Genomic DNA, 15,079 nt, shown 5'->3' with positions numbered 1-15,079 from the left:
AAAAATCACAAACCATATCAGACAATTGTCTCTGACTAAGCTTTTAGAGATACAAAAAAAGATTTTATTTACTTCATGGACAATGTCACGTTAAGTAACGTTAATTTGTACATTAATTCTTAATTCCTAAAATTAACTTCGAAGTGTTTGTGCTTCTAAATATTGATGTGATTGAACATTACATGTATACATTCCATTTTGTTTCATCCGGAGGGAACATAACTTTCGTCGTTTTTACCCACGCTTATGCTTCAGCTAGCGTTGCTTAAAATTACGGTTCTTTGATATTCCTTTGATACTCTCGATAATTAAACATTTCTTTCGTATTTGTTTGCTGACACTGTATTGGTAAGTTACTTTTAGTATTATTCAGCACAGTTTCAGTTCTAGTGTTAGGCGACATCCGCGCCTCTTGAATGGACTATATCGAAAATCAATCGAATAAAGTGAATATAGACAATAAATTACAACTGAGTTGGCTGTCTCCTTTAACTTTAAATTGCAACTCTACCACATTAATCAATTGAAACTATACAAATAACTCAGAAAATATGGATACATTTATTTTCACTAATTTCAATGTTATAGTCATGTTGATATAAATTATAATTCAATGTTGTAATATTTATTTTTGCCATGCGAAATACATATGTGATGTGGTGATTTTTTTAAAATTGTAATTTATTAATTGCATTGCACACATTCTCTTATTTTTCTGAAAAAATTAGGGCATGTAACATGTATAATTTTGGTTCAATAAAAGCAGTAAGGTAAAATAAGCTTAAAACATAATTTCAGCCGTAGAACATAACCTGTTGGACATAGGCCATCCCACATATTTCTCATAGGACCAGTTGAAAGCTGCCTCAATCCAATGAAAACCATAGGCAGACACTGACCCATGATTTCGACTCAAAACCTAATGGCCTTGCAGACATCTGTTCTATATGCGGCCAGTGCAACCTCAACTTGTCGATGTGATGGGTTTTTTAGTTCCTTACGAAAACTTTTTAATACAAGTGTAAATGTGAAGACCATTATTTTATTTTATTTATTTCATGAAACAGCTATATGAGTAAAATAATCTAATTTATTTTATGATCACTCCACATTTTATTACTGCATTTTTTTAATTTATTCACCTCCAGGTGATTTATTTCTATTATGTTGGTATGAGACATTTATCCAAATATTATGTGCAAAATCTCAAAAATATAACATATTTAACTCTTATAAGCAGTAAAATTTATAAATACTATTTTATACAATCCTAATATGAGGGACAGTAATAACAAGTGCAAATCAATTTTAGGGTTTTAATTTAAATGGGCATTAACATTACTTGATGACTTATGTACTTGATTTTCAGTAGTTATCTGGAAGTAAAGTGATTGGATAATAGCATGTAATATTATAATAGATGTGTTAAAATCACAGATTTAGAATTATACAGGTTAAAATTGCACAGATATGCGTCCTTGTTTTGAAATCATGACATCAAAGTAATGCCATACTTCAAGAAAGAGATGAAAACAAGGAAGATTACCAATTACTTTAAATTTGTTACTCATATTTTTACAGTGAAAAGAAATAGGAAGCTGTGAAAGTTTGTAACTCTAAACATTTAATCTCTCATAAATCTCAAATTTCTGTATGTTGTGTTAATTTATATTTCGTCAAGAATGTGTACATTATGTATTTAAATAGCTGGTTGAGGTGAGTTATCATGTGTACATATTCCTTTTTGTGTAATGTTAATTTTTTTAGTGCTTACACTAAATAGTACAATGTTAGTATTAGTAATGAGGCGATCAGTCAAATGTCAGAGCTAATGCTACATGCATTGCAGCTGCAAGAGCGAATAGATTGTTGTGCCATATTTTTTTCTGAAAAACAAATTAAAAAAATTATCATTAGTCACCAAAAGGTCAATGTTTTGTTAGTTTTGCCTATTATTTATTCTCAAAAATTATGATCATCAATGTTATTTGTTAACAATAAGTTAACAAGTAACATGACCCCATTCACTCAATCACTTTAATTATCTATTTTTTTTTGTTTCAGGCTGTTATAAAACAAGACTTAAATAATGGGGAAAGAGTATGTATTTTTTGTTAAAGAAATTTATTGCATAAATTTACAAATATTTTTGTAATATATTATTGATAATTTTGATACCATTCCAGAACAAATAATGAAAGTGAAAAAATTATCAATGGTGATAAATTTGAAGATGAAATCAGAAGAAAAAAGAGTAAAAAGCATAAGAAGAGGAAAAAGACTAGTTCCAGTGATGTTGAAATAATCATAAAAAAGAAGAAAAAAAACAAGAAGGAAAAGAATAAGAGTCCTATTGCAGATAGTGAAACATCTCTTTCGGATGTAGAGGAACTGATAACAAAGTCACGGCAGTGGATACCAGTAAATAAGAAATCATCACATACAATGTCTTTAATAGATAAAGATATATCTAACAAAGATAAAACTAACTATGTGAAAAATGGAGATTCACCTATTAGCAAAATACATAGTGAAACAAAGAGTAAATCAAATGTTAAGTTAAATAAAGATGATGCTTTAGAAATAATCTCATCAAATTCAGAGACAGAAAATTACCAAGAAGATTGTGCAAGTCCAGAACTAGCTTTAATAGAAGATGATCTTAATCTTGAAGAGTTAATGAAACAAAAAGAACTTTTACAAGCCCGTCTAGTAGCTTATTTTTCAGACAAGAGTGAAGATGAAAAAGAACGCATCAAAGAAAACACATCGACAGAAATCATATGTATAAATGATGAAGTGAAATCTCCTGCATCCAAAAAAATACGCAAAGATCGGTCACAAAACGACACACGTAGCAGTAAACACAAGTCAAGTAAAGATCGTTCCTCGGAAAGAGATAGGCATCGCTCAAGACGCTACGAAGAAGATTTAAGAGATATTATTAATAGAGAAAACAGGAAGGAAATGGAAAAGAGAATAGAAGAAAGAGAATATCGAGATCGCAAAGAAAGGGAACGCCGTAAACTTGAAGAAAGAGAAAGAGATCGTGAGAGGGAAAGAAAACGTGAGAAAGAGAGAGATAAAGAACGAGAACGTGGTCGTGAAAGAGAGAGAAAATGCTTAGAACGAAAACGGAAGGACAGGGATAGAAGCTACCTACATTCAAGAGAAAGATTATCATCGGCCTCACGACACGATCGTTGGTATTCTGATCGTCGATCTCGAGAGCACAGCTACGATCGGAGGGAACGCTCTAAAGACAACAACTCAAAAGTTTATAGAGACAAACATAGGGTATGTTTTTATTTACCAATATTTTAAAAGTAACAAATTTATTTGAACTTATTATAATAGATTTATATAGTCTACAGCTGAGCTTAAATTATTAATTTTATTTTCTGTAGACATCAACACATGAAATAACACAAATTGTTGCTAGTTCAAGTGATGAAGAACTCAACATATCTATTAACACAGATGAAGAAGAAGAAACTGAAGAACAAATAATAGAACGAAGAAGAAAACAACGGGAACAACTCATGAAGGTAATTCCAAATTACCTTGTGTGAAATAAACTTATAATTCTTTATTTATTTATTTTTTATATAATTACAGAGATTAGGTGGAAAAGACAATGCAGAGTACAATTCAGGAAAACTTACTCCACCTGCGATTGGAGTTAAGGATAATTCACAAAAAACTGAAAACTCAACTGAAGTAAAAGATGCAAATGTCACTCCTCCACCAAATAAAACAGATGAAAAAATAGGTACTAAAGATCCGGCAAATAACTCCGAAAATGAAACTGTAAAATTAGGTAATTCAATAAAAAGCAAGGAGTGGGATATGTTTGCTGATCAAGACAATTTTGATGATGTTGATGTAAGATGATTTTTTTGAATATCCTAATTCATCATGATAAAGTTAAATTACTAATGAACTATTTACTGCATTAAATTGTAGAGAATTTAGTATTTTGTGTTAGTTAAAATATATGATACAATATAATTTGTAAACAGTAATGTGAATATATGTAACTGTGGATATCTTTCTTCCAGACCCCAACTGCTGACAAACTTCATAATAAAAATACTTTAGAAAATCCATCTCTTACTGACAATTGGGATGATGCTGAAGGGTATTACAGGTAAGTACTAAACATATAATATTTTGTGCAGCTAAATTAATTTAAAAATAGATGCATTTTATGACAAAATTTTGTGTTTTAATTAAATTCACTTGATTTTGATTAGTTTATGACACAATCATTAATTCCATTTTATTGAAGTGGCCTGCATCCAGCATCTTCCAACAACCTTAACAAGGTTAAAAAAAATGGTGATGACAATGAATAATTTTTCTGTTACATTTTAATAAGTGTACCACTATTTATGGTCATACATATCCCACCAAGATGATGTTCATAAGAAACCTATCATCAGTGTAGTATTTTTAAAGAATCATATGTTGTTAAACCATTTTAAATGTCTCAAATATTTGTATAATTTAATATTGTAATACATTGCTATTGTTTTTATAATTAAATAAGAAATAGAAAAACAATCTAGATATCCTTTTATTATGACATGCTTAAGTATTTATGGTTACCATTTTAGAGTCCGTATAGGGGAGATACTTGACAACAGATACTCAGTGTATGGCTACACTGGACAAGGTGTGTTTTCTAATGTTGTCCGTGCAAGAGATTTAGCCCGGGGCAGCACTGATGTGGCGGTAAAAATTATACGGAACAATGATATAATGTAAGCATGTTTGATATAATTAAAGTTATAGTGTACTGGCCTTAAAGATTTTAATGATACTATTTGTCGATTTCTAGGCATAAGACTGGATTGAGAGAACTTGAAATCTTAAAGAAATTAAATGATGCTGACCCTGAAGATAAATATCATTGCCTTCGTTTATTCCGACATTTCTTCCATAAACGACACTTATGTATGGTACTAGAACCATTATCAATGAATCTAAGAGAAGTTTTGAAAAAATATGGCAAAAATAGTGGCATCCATGTTAAAGCTGTTCGAAGTTATACACAGCAAATATTGTTAGCATTAAAATTGTTAAAGAAAACTGGAATTATGCACGCCGGTGAGTGATACATGGTGCAACAATCATGTTTACATATTATTTTTGATAATTTTAAATACTTGATGTTAGTGAAACTTTTTACTCTCTCTTAGAAGGTATGCGATATGTGGAACAATTTTTTATAGAACTTTATAAATCATTGTGTTATGATCTAAATTGCTAAATCATTGTTTATAATATAAAAATAGCTATAAATGCAACAGATCACGACTAAGCAATAGATAACGCGTAATTGTTAGATATTAACAAACAGTTTGCCCTATAAGAATTATTTAATATCCGGTGTTCTTGGAGCATATATATCAGAAAATAAAAGTTCTTAACATAATATCGCCTACTTATAGAAATTTTTTACTTCGTTTTTATAAAGATATCTTATAGATACAAAGTCTCGTAATCTCGATTTTGACTATGTGTTGCATATATAATACTTGAGTATGGGTCTAAATTTAGTCTGTATTGATTTAACTTGGGACTTATTAGTCATAAAACATATAACACAACATTTTTTTTCAGATATTAAACCTGATAATATTCTAGTTAATGAAAGCAAGTTGGTATTAAAATTATGTGACTTTGGTGCCGCATCCAGTATATCCGATAATGAAATAACTCCCTATTTGGTGTCAAGATTTTACAGAGCACCTGAAATCATATTAGGTGTACCATATGACTTTGGTATTGATATGTGGTCAACTGCCTGTACAATATATGAATTATCTACAGGAAAAATTATGTTCAGTGGTAAATCTAATAATGAAATGCTAAAGTACTTTATGGATTTCAAGGGAAAAATTCCAAATAAAATAGTGAAGAAGGGCCAATTTAAAGAGCAGCATTTTGATGCAAACTGCAACTTTCTATATCATGAGCTAGATAGAATTACTGAAAGAGTGAGTTTATTTCATAATTAGCTATTTATTCATTATATATTTTTTAAAATTGCTTTATGAATTTTTTACTTTAACTTATTTACAATTGTGTTCTAACAATAAGTTAGGGCGGATGATGTCGTTTCAGTGGTAAATATAGCAAAACAAATGCTGCAATTAGATAGGTTTTTGGTTGATTGGGACTAACCAAACTCAAGAAGACTGTATACACATGTACATCTATTCAGTACCACACAAAAGTTAATTATGCTCTCTGCATACAGTACTGTAACATTCTGTTTTTATTCTTTTTCTTGATCTTTACATTATTAGTAAAAAAAAGGTAGCTATTGTAAATATATTTATTGTCTGTATACTCCACCTTCGACCACATCGTCGCTTTCCATCAGACAAGTTGGTGGTGAAACACAGACAAGTGCTAAAAATATATATTTGTACATTTATATAATGTACGTATTTATAAGTAATTAATTATTTGTAAGTATTATATATATATATATATTACGAGTACATTTGTTTTCACAGGAAAAAATTGTTATAATGTCAAGTATAAAGCCAAGTCGAGACTTACAATTGGAATTAGCGCCACCCCATCACCGCCTTCCACCTACTGAAGCTAAAAAAGTAACGCAACTTAAGGATCTGTTGGAGAGAATGCTGATGTTAGATCCAGCCAAACGTGCATCCGTCAACCACTGCCTCACTCATCCATTCATCCAAGAGAAGATATAACTGAAACATGAATTTTTTTCATAATTTCTGGGTATTTTCCATATTTTTGTATACAATGTTTCAAGAGTGTGTAAATTGACTTTGCAATAGGATAAACAGCTATAAATATTTAGTCCTAAATGCTAATACTCTCATGGCTGGACATTCGGTACACATTCCTCAATTATAAGTTTGAATTTGCATGTGTACATGTACACAGATCAAGTCGATCTGTGCTGAATAGTATGACAATTTCAATTGCCTAACCACTTCGGTACGGTGCTTGTCGGCCACAAAACCATACACATAGCCGAGCGTCGACTGCACTAGACGGCGGTAATATATACACGCACGGTCGAGCGTCAACCTTAGTCAACCAAGAAATTTTTAAGAAATTATAACTTATCTTTAATGCGTATCTGTGTCACCTCGTAATTTAAAACACTCTCATAAGTGTGTTAAAGAGCAAGAAGGGCTCAATCTCGCGGCGAGTAAGAGACGGCTGTAGGCATTCACCTGTGGCCGTCGACTATGGTCAACGCTCGTACCGCAGTGATTAAACCGGAAATCAAAGTAATTTAATAACGATCTACCATGTTTTACGACAATGTTTAATGTACGGCTGATACTACAGGACCTGAGTCCCGCTAGTCTTTAGTGAATTCTAGTAACATTTTCCTTATTCGGCCGCATTACGTGCATAGATATTCATAAGCTTAATATTAATGCGACTAACGTGTCTTCTGTATAGAATCATGAAAATTAATTATCAGCCAATACCAAATTCTTGGGTCTTTGTTAATACCGATTTATTAATGTATTTAATTTATGATTTGTATTGATTGTATTTATATTAAGACATGAAGTGATCATATAATTTTGCGGAAAAATGAAAAATATGGAAATAATCCCGTTGTTTATTCTTTGAGCAGATTCTACAGCTCTGATTCGATATTGGAAACTATTTTAAAAAATAATTAGGAAAAAAACCTCTACATGTAAATAGCTAATTTTTTTAAAAAAATAATATTTTTTATTTGAAATTAGTAGGAATTTGGAATTCCAAGCAGAAGTATATATTTATGTTCAAAGTTGCCAGTATTGAAAATCGGAAATTTCGTATGGATTGTTACTTCCATTATGTGTAATAAACCACTGTAATAAATCATTCTAATTACTAGAAATATTTCTTTTTTTATTTTGTTTTAATACTAGGCACACCAAGAATAAAAGATATAAAACTGCATTTTTATATCCTTACCTTATTTTCGAACCTTTCGGGAATAGACGAATTGTTATGTGCTGCAAGATGTCACTTTATGGTATTATTTTAATTAATGTAATTATGCTAGTATACACTAATATATATATGTAATCACAGTGATCGTGTATGTCATGAGATGTCGGAGAAGTCTAATTTGAAAGAAACCAGAATTAAATTGTGCTTTCCTATAATGGCATACTTTAATTTAAAATAAAGCTATCGTCAGCACAAAACGTACTTGGTTGTTTATAATGCATCAGTGAAACTCATCCAATGGTTGATAATTTATTTATGAGGTGCGTCGTCAGTAAACAATACCAACTACAGTTACTTCACAATATATAATGTTCAAGCTATACTTAAAAAATTCTTTAACCAATTTACTATGATTAAAGACTATACTCGTCATGGACAAGTAGCAAAATTTGTGCATTGACGTGTACACTCGTCGCGCGTTTTTTTAAAAAAAAACTCAAATTTTAAGATGTTTAGAATATTTTGGGACTATGCCGAAATAAAACGACCAAAATCAAAATAATTTTAGACAATAGTCTCTCATCTCAATAGCCTCAGGGAGGTTTGGAGCGCGTCCTAGTGCCCTTAATTGGCATAGAAATTTTACACGCTGCGTGTGTGGTGTCAGTGATTTAGTCTATATAAAGTCTAAGTCGTCCGCGTTCAAATCGAATATTTTTGTGTCTAGTAGGTTAGAGTTCGTCATGATGGTGTGGAGTTCAGTCTTGAAGCTTGTCCAGTTAGCTTTTTTGCTTTTATATTTGAATGTGGACGTAATGTTTCCCGTTTGGGAGGTTTTGTCGTGTCGTGTACTAATCGAGAAATCTATAGTGTTATGTTGTGAGATTGGGCATGCTTCTAGATTTACTCTCCTATTACTGATATCGTCTATGGTCGATGCCGAAGCCAATGTTAAGTCGATTATAAAAAACCGCGGCCGTCTGTGAGCGATGCAATCTAGTTCATGGACCCTTCCTCTCCATGAACTCAGTACCCGCAGTGGTGTACCAAGAACTTTTGCCGCCCGGGGCGATCTCCAGTTTGCCGCCCCTTCTATTATAAGTCAATCAAATAGTGGTTTTTTATAAATTAATACACATAAATAAATTATTAAGTTAAAAAAAATCGTGTATAATGCTCTCAAAATTAAAATTATTTGTAATTTCTTGTTCTATTGGCAATATTGCAAGAGTTTTTGGTCTTAATTGACTCATTGTAGAACGAAGATAATTTTTTATCAACTTCAATTTTGAGAAGCTTCTTTCGCAACTACCGACACTGATTGAAATTGTTAAAAAAATTCTTAACAAAATTACAATGTTGGGAACAGAATTTTAATTTATTATTCAAGAAAGAAAAGAAATATGAAATGAATATGTTGCTTTTTATATGCTATTTATATAAGTAAATTTAAAAAATGCCGCCCCAAGGTAAGTGCCGCCCGGTGCGGACCGCACCCACCGCCCCCCCCTAGGTACGCCACTGAGTACCCGTGAAGCTATAAAAGCCTCAGGGCTAACAGCATTAACATCTTCAGAAACAATACAATGAGCGATGCTTTCAAATGTTGGGTCATCGTTTACGTTGCAAAAGAATAAGTCGTGTTCGTGTGCAATATCAGTAATCATGTGTCCGCGAGCGTTCGCTCTCGCTCTGCCCCATATGGGATGCCATCCGTTTAAGTTGCCCCCAATGACGCAGCGAAATTCTCCGATGCTGCCGAGAAAGTAGTCGAAGCGGCCCAGTGTTCCAAAGTCGTCTTGGCCTGGTTCGACGTAAGCTGACGCGACGTAGAATTTTGTGGGTCCGCAATCGAGTCTCACATCCGCTAAGTTGCCTGGAAACCATTGCTTACTCAGACAAATTTGGTTGATTATTCTCTCGCCCGGGAGATCTTACGTGGTCTTAAGTTGGATCCACAACTTCTTTATTCGTATAGTCATTTTTTCTACAACACGCCAAGCGCTCTATTTATAGAATCACTACTTAAGAAGCCTTTTTATATTTTTAGGAACCTATTCAACCTCTTTAGCAATGGCGAAGGTTGTATGTAGATATGGTTCAAGAATGCTTATATTTATATTTATTCTCAAGTAGTTATGGATTTTTCCATTTTAACAAGTGACAAAGTTCTATAATTGCATGAATTTAAAATATTACTTTAAATTATCACACATGTTGCTTTCACAAAAGCCCATTTTTCATTAGTACTCCCACATTATATTTGCGATTCCCTAGTAGCCTAAAGAGATCTGTAGAGTAAAAGTTTTTTAAGTCATCGGTATGCAAGGTCATCGAAGATTATTTTGTTGTTAATCTGTAGAAATTTAACATCTTAATCTGTACTACTTTGTGTTCTAAGCGTAAGAGCATGCATCTTTGCAGCTGCTATTAAAAACATGCATAAACTCAATCGTTATTACTACTTAACGTTTTATTTAACAAATTTAGAGGCTTATGGAAACATTTTATAAACTTAAGTTTAGTCTTTAAGGGGCAAAACTTAAAACCAACCTACAAATAAGACGTTTTGCATCCAAATTTGAAATTTAAACTCTTTTGCCACCCAGTCGAATATAATTTAAAACACTTTTCAAGGAAGAGAACGTCTAATTACGTTGGACATCAACTGAGTTTCATAAACTGTTTTTGCGAAAAATTATTCAATGTCGAGCCAGGCATGTGTTAGAAAACAACGTCATATAAATTACGTCGGGTGAAATCATTAAGGAAGCATTCATAGAGTCCAAAAGTGTGTAGTTTTTATTAAAAATCATTAAGAATATGACATATCATTTTTTTTGCTTTCAATTCAATTATTTCATGTAAAATAACATAAATTTATAAAATATATTTTTAAATTTTTGTACTAAATCATCATTTTACAAAATACAATATTTATCTACGTATTATATAAAGATATTTAAGGAGTGCCTTGTGACAATGTGGCCACCTATTAAATACAACAATTTTACAAAAATGTAGCACACTAGATGTTTTTAATTATATAGCCATTTCATGGCCATTACATTTATCTCATTATAACTATAGTAATAAAGTAAAACAAAAACATTATATAAGCTGTTCGTATACACAAATTTTTTACGGCTTAGGGAGTACAAGAGGAATGTTTTTCGTAAAATAGATAATATAAAAAAATACTTAAATTTATACATTATACTTTGTTATTTAAAACATTTTAATTAAATTTTACTAAACTAAGTTGAGGTCCCGGTGTCAATTATTGTGCTCTTTGGTTTTCGGAGCGATCCCCCGTCGGCCTATGTTGGAATTGAAGTGCCTTTATCCAATATTCTTTATGTTTAGAACTTGTTATTGCTTCGAGCAGGTAGATGTTGTGGCAATTCTTAATTCCGCATTAATTTTTAAAAAATTATCCGCTGCGTTTATAACAACATATTATTTGTAATGGATACAATTTTTTTTCTTATATTTACGATGAATGTATCTGTGATCAATGACATCTCTATTATTGCTATGTCAACATTGAATGTTTTAATTTCTGTCAAATTTCAAGAAACAAGGTTAACATTATGTAACTTTGGCAGCATATAAATTATAAACAAATATTAATGTGTTTAAACTTTTATCTATATTCGTTCTATAATATATATATATATAACATTGTTTGTGTCGTTACATAAAACTGTTGAAAATATTATTATGTTCCCTGCTGATCATTCATTAAAAGTTCGTCAGCTTTATAAACTTATACTGAGACTTCATCGAGGTCTATCCGCAGAGTTGCGAATCTTAGGTGATAATTACGCCAGAGATGAATTTAAACGTCATAAAACATGTAATTCAGAAGTTGCGCGTATTTTCTTGAATGAATGGACGGTGAGTTTGTGTTACAAATGTTATTTAATAAGTTCAGATTAATCTGAAATATGAACACGTTGGTCACATGAGTTAAATACTAACGCAACTTGAGTAAAGTCTTTCCTGCTTATCAAATTTACTTTTTTATGTGTTGATTGAAAATTCATCACAAACATATTTTTGTGACATGGATATGTATTTAGAACATGTTGTTTCTCCTTATTAGTTTATGTAAAACATAACCATTTTAAAAATATTTACACTCTAAATCATGCATTACTGGTGTGTCCACAACAGTCTTTTAAGTTCCTATTAAGAAATAATTTAAATTTATCATTATTTTTGTAGGATTATGCTATTAGCCTTGCAAAGCAAATGAAACCACTACAACAGGTTAAAAAGAAAGCTGTAGGCAAGTACTTAGATACTAAATTGTTAGACTTTATGACGGAAGATCAACTTATTCAACTATATGAATTACGCAATGCTGCTTTATTGAAACCTACTAGAACAGAAGGCTCAAGCAAAAAAGAAACATAAATTTTAGCAATTTTATTTCCTATATTTAGTGAATCATAGTGAGTGTTTTATAATAGCTGCAAAACAGAGTTTTTGCTGTGTATATCAATAAATGTCTTCAGCATTACAGCAAGTAAGCATGTTGGTCACCATAGACATTCCAAGAACGTCATCAACTAAGCTTAGACATATGCTTAAAAAAGATAATCGTTTTTTTACCTGTGAAGCTGCACCTGCAGGAAAAAAATGAGGGTTTTCATCATGGCATTGTGATGAGTGATGAAAACTGAAATCATACTGCAACAGAAAAATTAATGGGGACTATCTACTAAAAATGCTTCTACATCATGTGCTCAAGCAAATATACACACTGCAAAGGTTATGGCCATGTATTTGGTGACACTAGGTTAGTGTTTGTTGTTGTTTAAATAAATTTGTGCTGTCGTAACCATTACTCTTGAACAGTATCAACTTCAATGGATGTGATTGACTACATAAAACTATGTCTAGCAACACATGGAAAACGGACTATATGAACAAAGGCATATAAAAAAGATTCTTGTAATATTTGCATGATTATGTTGTCTCATATTACCATACCCATTAAATCATATGGAAAAGCTCAAATGAGAAGTCTGTGAAGAAGCGAAAAAAATTAAAGCTAGTGTTGGGCTATTCTATGAATAATATGAATATATTTTAGCTAAATTAAGTTTCATTTTTATGAAAAAATTAAACAGCAAGAACTTAGTTGCTCTTAATATGTTTTTATCTTATCTAATTTGTAATCATATTCAATCATCACTGTAGAAAACAAAATTTATTGAGGAGTAATAAATATAATTAGTATTTTACTAAGTTGTTTTAATCATTTATTTGGACACACTACTAAGTATAAAATATAAAAAGTAAGGTTAAAAATATTAAGCGTATTTTTATTAGGTCTGACCTTAGTATTACATGTTCTTTTATAATTAAACATGTAAATTATTGTATTTGTAATTATATAAACATAAAATAATTGATAATTAAATAAAACCATAGTCAAGAAAATGAGAAATGCTGGTGAAACTACAAAATTAAATAAATAAAGAAAAGGCGAGATAGCCTGTAGTATAATCGAAAGCAAGTATCAGAACAGATCAGGGTAAAATATGAATAGAATATTATACAATATCTAATGAGACATTCATTGAACCTTAATAGTCAATGAAATAATTGTACTCCATTTTAACTAGCCACAATAAATAGTGCCGATAGGAAGATAGTTTAACGAAAACAATAGTATGGTATGATCATACGAAAGTTAAACATTCATCAGATGAAGGGCCGACAAAAGTTTTAGAAAATTAGTAATGGCTTTATTTAAAAATTTACAGAATTATCAATATTTGGTATATATTTAAAGGTCCAAAAATTTAGAAGGGATGTAATTTTCACTCCCACATTTCAGCACTAATTATATTTAATTTAACAATTAAATTGGCATCCTTATTATCTAGTTGTAAATTCTTTTAGAAAATTCTGAATTTACTTAAAGAATACTTATCCTATATGTTACTTATATTATATTTTGAGATCTTTAATTTCACTCCTTCCTAGTAAGGATGACGTGCAGTACTGCTTAGAGTATGATCGACTATTATTTATAGTATAAAAGTATTAATCTTCTTAAAATCTATCTTTTCTCTAATCTGGCAATAGCCACAAATTAAGTTTGGCACTCTAGGGTACCAGAGTGACATTCTAAGCAGAGGTTTCCGGCGCCAAGGGCTTGGTTACTCCAAAGAAATTCCCTGAGATAATCAAAAACGAGATTTAACCATTCATGTCCTTTCGATCAATCATTTCAAATGAAACTAGTCATTTTATTTTTCTTTACATCAAAAGTATACTGAACGAATCTGTTTTAGGTGGTTATTGGTCAGTGGATTTCGTCATTGGAACAATAAAGAAAAATAGTTTATTATTACAGCCAAAGGCCAAGCACAAGAAAGGCTAATTAAATCGCCTTTGGAGCTCCGCTACTTCCATCCTCGAAAAATTTAAGTTAAGATGGGTTTATTTTAGTAATTAACACATAGCTGAATTTGAATTGAAGGTTTCTGGACTGGACTTTCATTGCTGCCTAAGAGGTATTTGAGATTCTGCAGATTTGAGCCAAATTATTAGCTTTGGCTAGGCGCACAATATTGTGGCTAAGCGGTCCGTGTAGTGGCTAGGCACAAGGGTCCTACCCTTTATGGGGATCTCTGCTTGAGACGTCACTTGAATGGCGATTGGCATTCCCATTTCCATCAGCAAATCCAAACCGGTTGCTATTGATATCGATAATTTAAAGCTAACACATTTAGAGCAGTTTATAAAAAACTTCGCGCCGCTTACACATACACAGTTCCGTCAAACGCTACTGGGTTTCGTCGATACAATTACATAACAAATATAAAATTTATAACTTTTACACAGAATCATATGGTTAATTCTTACTAAAGAAGTCGAAATAAGTACCGTCGGTGATTTCAAATTGTTATTATTTTAGTTTCATATTTAGGTACAAAGGAATATATATAATTATTATGGCTTATTTATAGTCGATTCTAATCTGAGCTGGGCTGGTGCATGATGTTATTGATAATGGTGGAAATCCTATCCAGGATCTTGTTATTCTTTATCTAGGGTGTTTAGGTGTTATATATTGGAGTTCTAGTAAGCAAAAATGAAA

The 15,079-nt window shown here is 31.4% G+C and overlaps 2 protein-coding genes across 3 annotated transcripts; both read left to right on the top strand.

The window, feature by feature from the left end:
- The first annotated feature begins 72 nt into the window (after nucleotides 1-72).
- Prp4k (Pre-mRNA processing factor 4 kinase) lies at nucleotides 73-7,934 on the top strand. 2 transcript variants are annotated; one of them, XM_068777061.1, is made up of 10 exons: nucleotides 73-348; nucleotides 2,065-2,100; nucleotides 2,187-3,297; nucleotides 3,408-3,548; nucleotides 3,619-3,885; nucleotides 4,062-4,150; nucleotides 4,620-4,766; nucleotides 4,844-5,112; nucleotides 5,629-6,005; nucleotides 6,531-7,934. In XM_068777061.1, the coding sequence occupies exons 2-10, from the start codon at nucleotides 2,090-2,092 to the stop codon at nucleotides 6,735-6,737; spliced, it is 2,619 nt and encodes an 872-aa protein (XP_068633162.1). In that variant the 5' UTR covers nucleotides 73-348; nucleotides 2,065-2,089; the 3' UTR covers nucleotides 6,738-7,934. The 2 variants fall into 2 exon arrangements, with proteins under 2 accessions (XP_068633162.1, XP_068633172.1); XM_068777071.1 differs by lacking the exon at nucleotides 73-348 and adding an exon at nucleotides 1,591-1,716.
- Nucleotides 7,935-11,536: 3,602 nt separating this feature from the next.
- On the top strand, nucleotides 11,537-13,182 carry Sdhaf3 (Succinate dehydrogenase assembly factor 3). The gene is made up of 2 exons (XM_068765160.1): nucleotides 11,537-11,856; nucleotides 12,187-13,182. Exons 1-2 carry the CDS (start codon nucleotides 11,680-11,682, stop codon nucleotides 12,376-12,378), a joined length of 369 nt encoding a protein of 122 aa, XP_068621261.1. The 5' UTR covers nucleotides 11,537-11,679; the 3' UTR covers nucleotides 12,379-13,182.
- The last annotated feature ends 1,897 nt before the right edge of the window (nucleotides 13,183-15,079 follow it).

This window comes from Battus philenor, unplaced genomic scaffold, assembly GCF_028537555.1.
Source record: "Battus philenor isolate CCGP_79_NKW_IND1 unplaced genomic scaffold, ilBatPhil1.0.hap1 SCAF_1, whole genome shotgun sequence".
Taxonomy (NCBI): Eukaryota; Metazoa; Arthropoda; class Insecta; order Lepidoptera; family Papilionidae; genus Battus; species Battus philenor.
Note: the sequence above shows the minus strand (reverse complement) of the source record. Positions and strands in the feature narration are given on the sequence as shown.

Bases quoted from the DNA above. Each gene is read 5' to 3' on its own strand.
- Prp4k (XM_068777061.1), top strand. The intron at 3,298-3,407 runs GTATGTTTTTAT...TATTTTCTGTAG, and splicing joins TTTATAGAGACAAACATAGG to ACATCAACACATGAAATAAC. The intron at 3,549-3,618 runs GTAATTCCAAAT...ATATAATTACAG, and splicing joins AACGGGAACAACTCATGAAG to AGATTAGGTGGAAAAGACAA.
- Sdhaf3 (XM_068765160.1), top strand. From the start codon at position 11,680: ATGTTCCCTGCTGATCATTCATTAAAAGTTCGTCAGCTTTATAAACTT. The intron at 11,857-12,186 runs GTGAGTTTGTGT...TTATTTTTGTAG, and splicing joins TTTTCTTGAATGAATGGACG to GATTATGCTATTAGCCTTGC.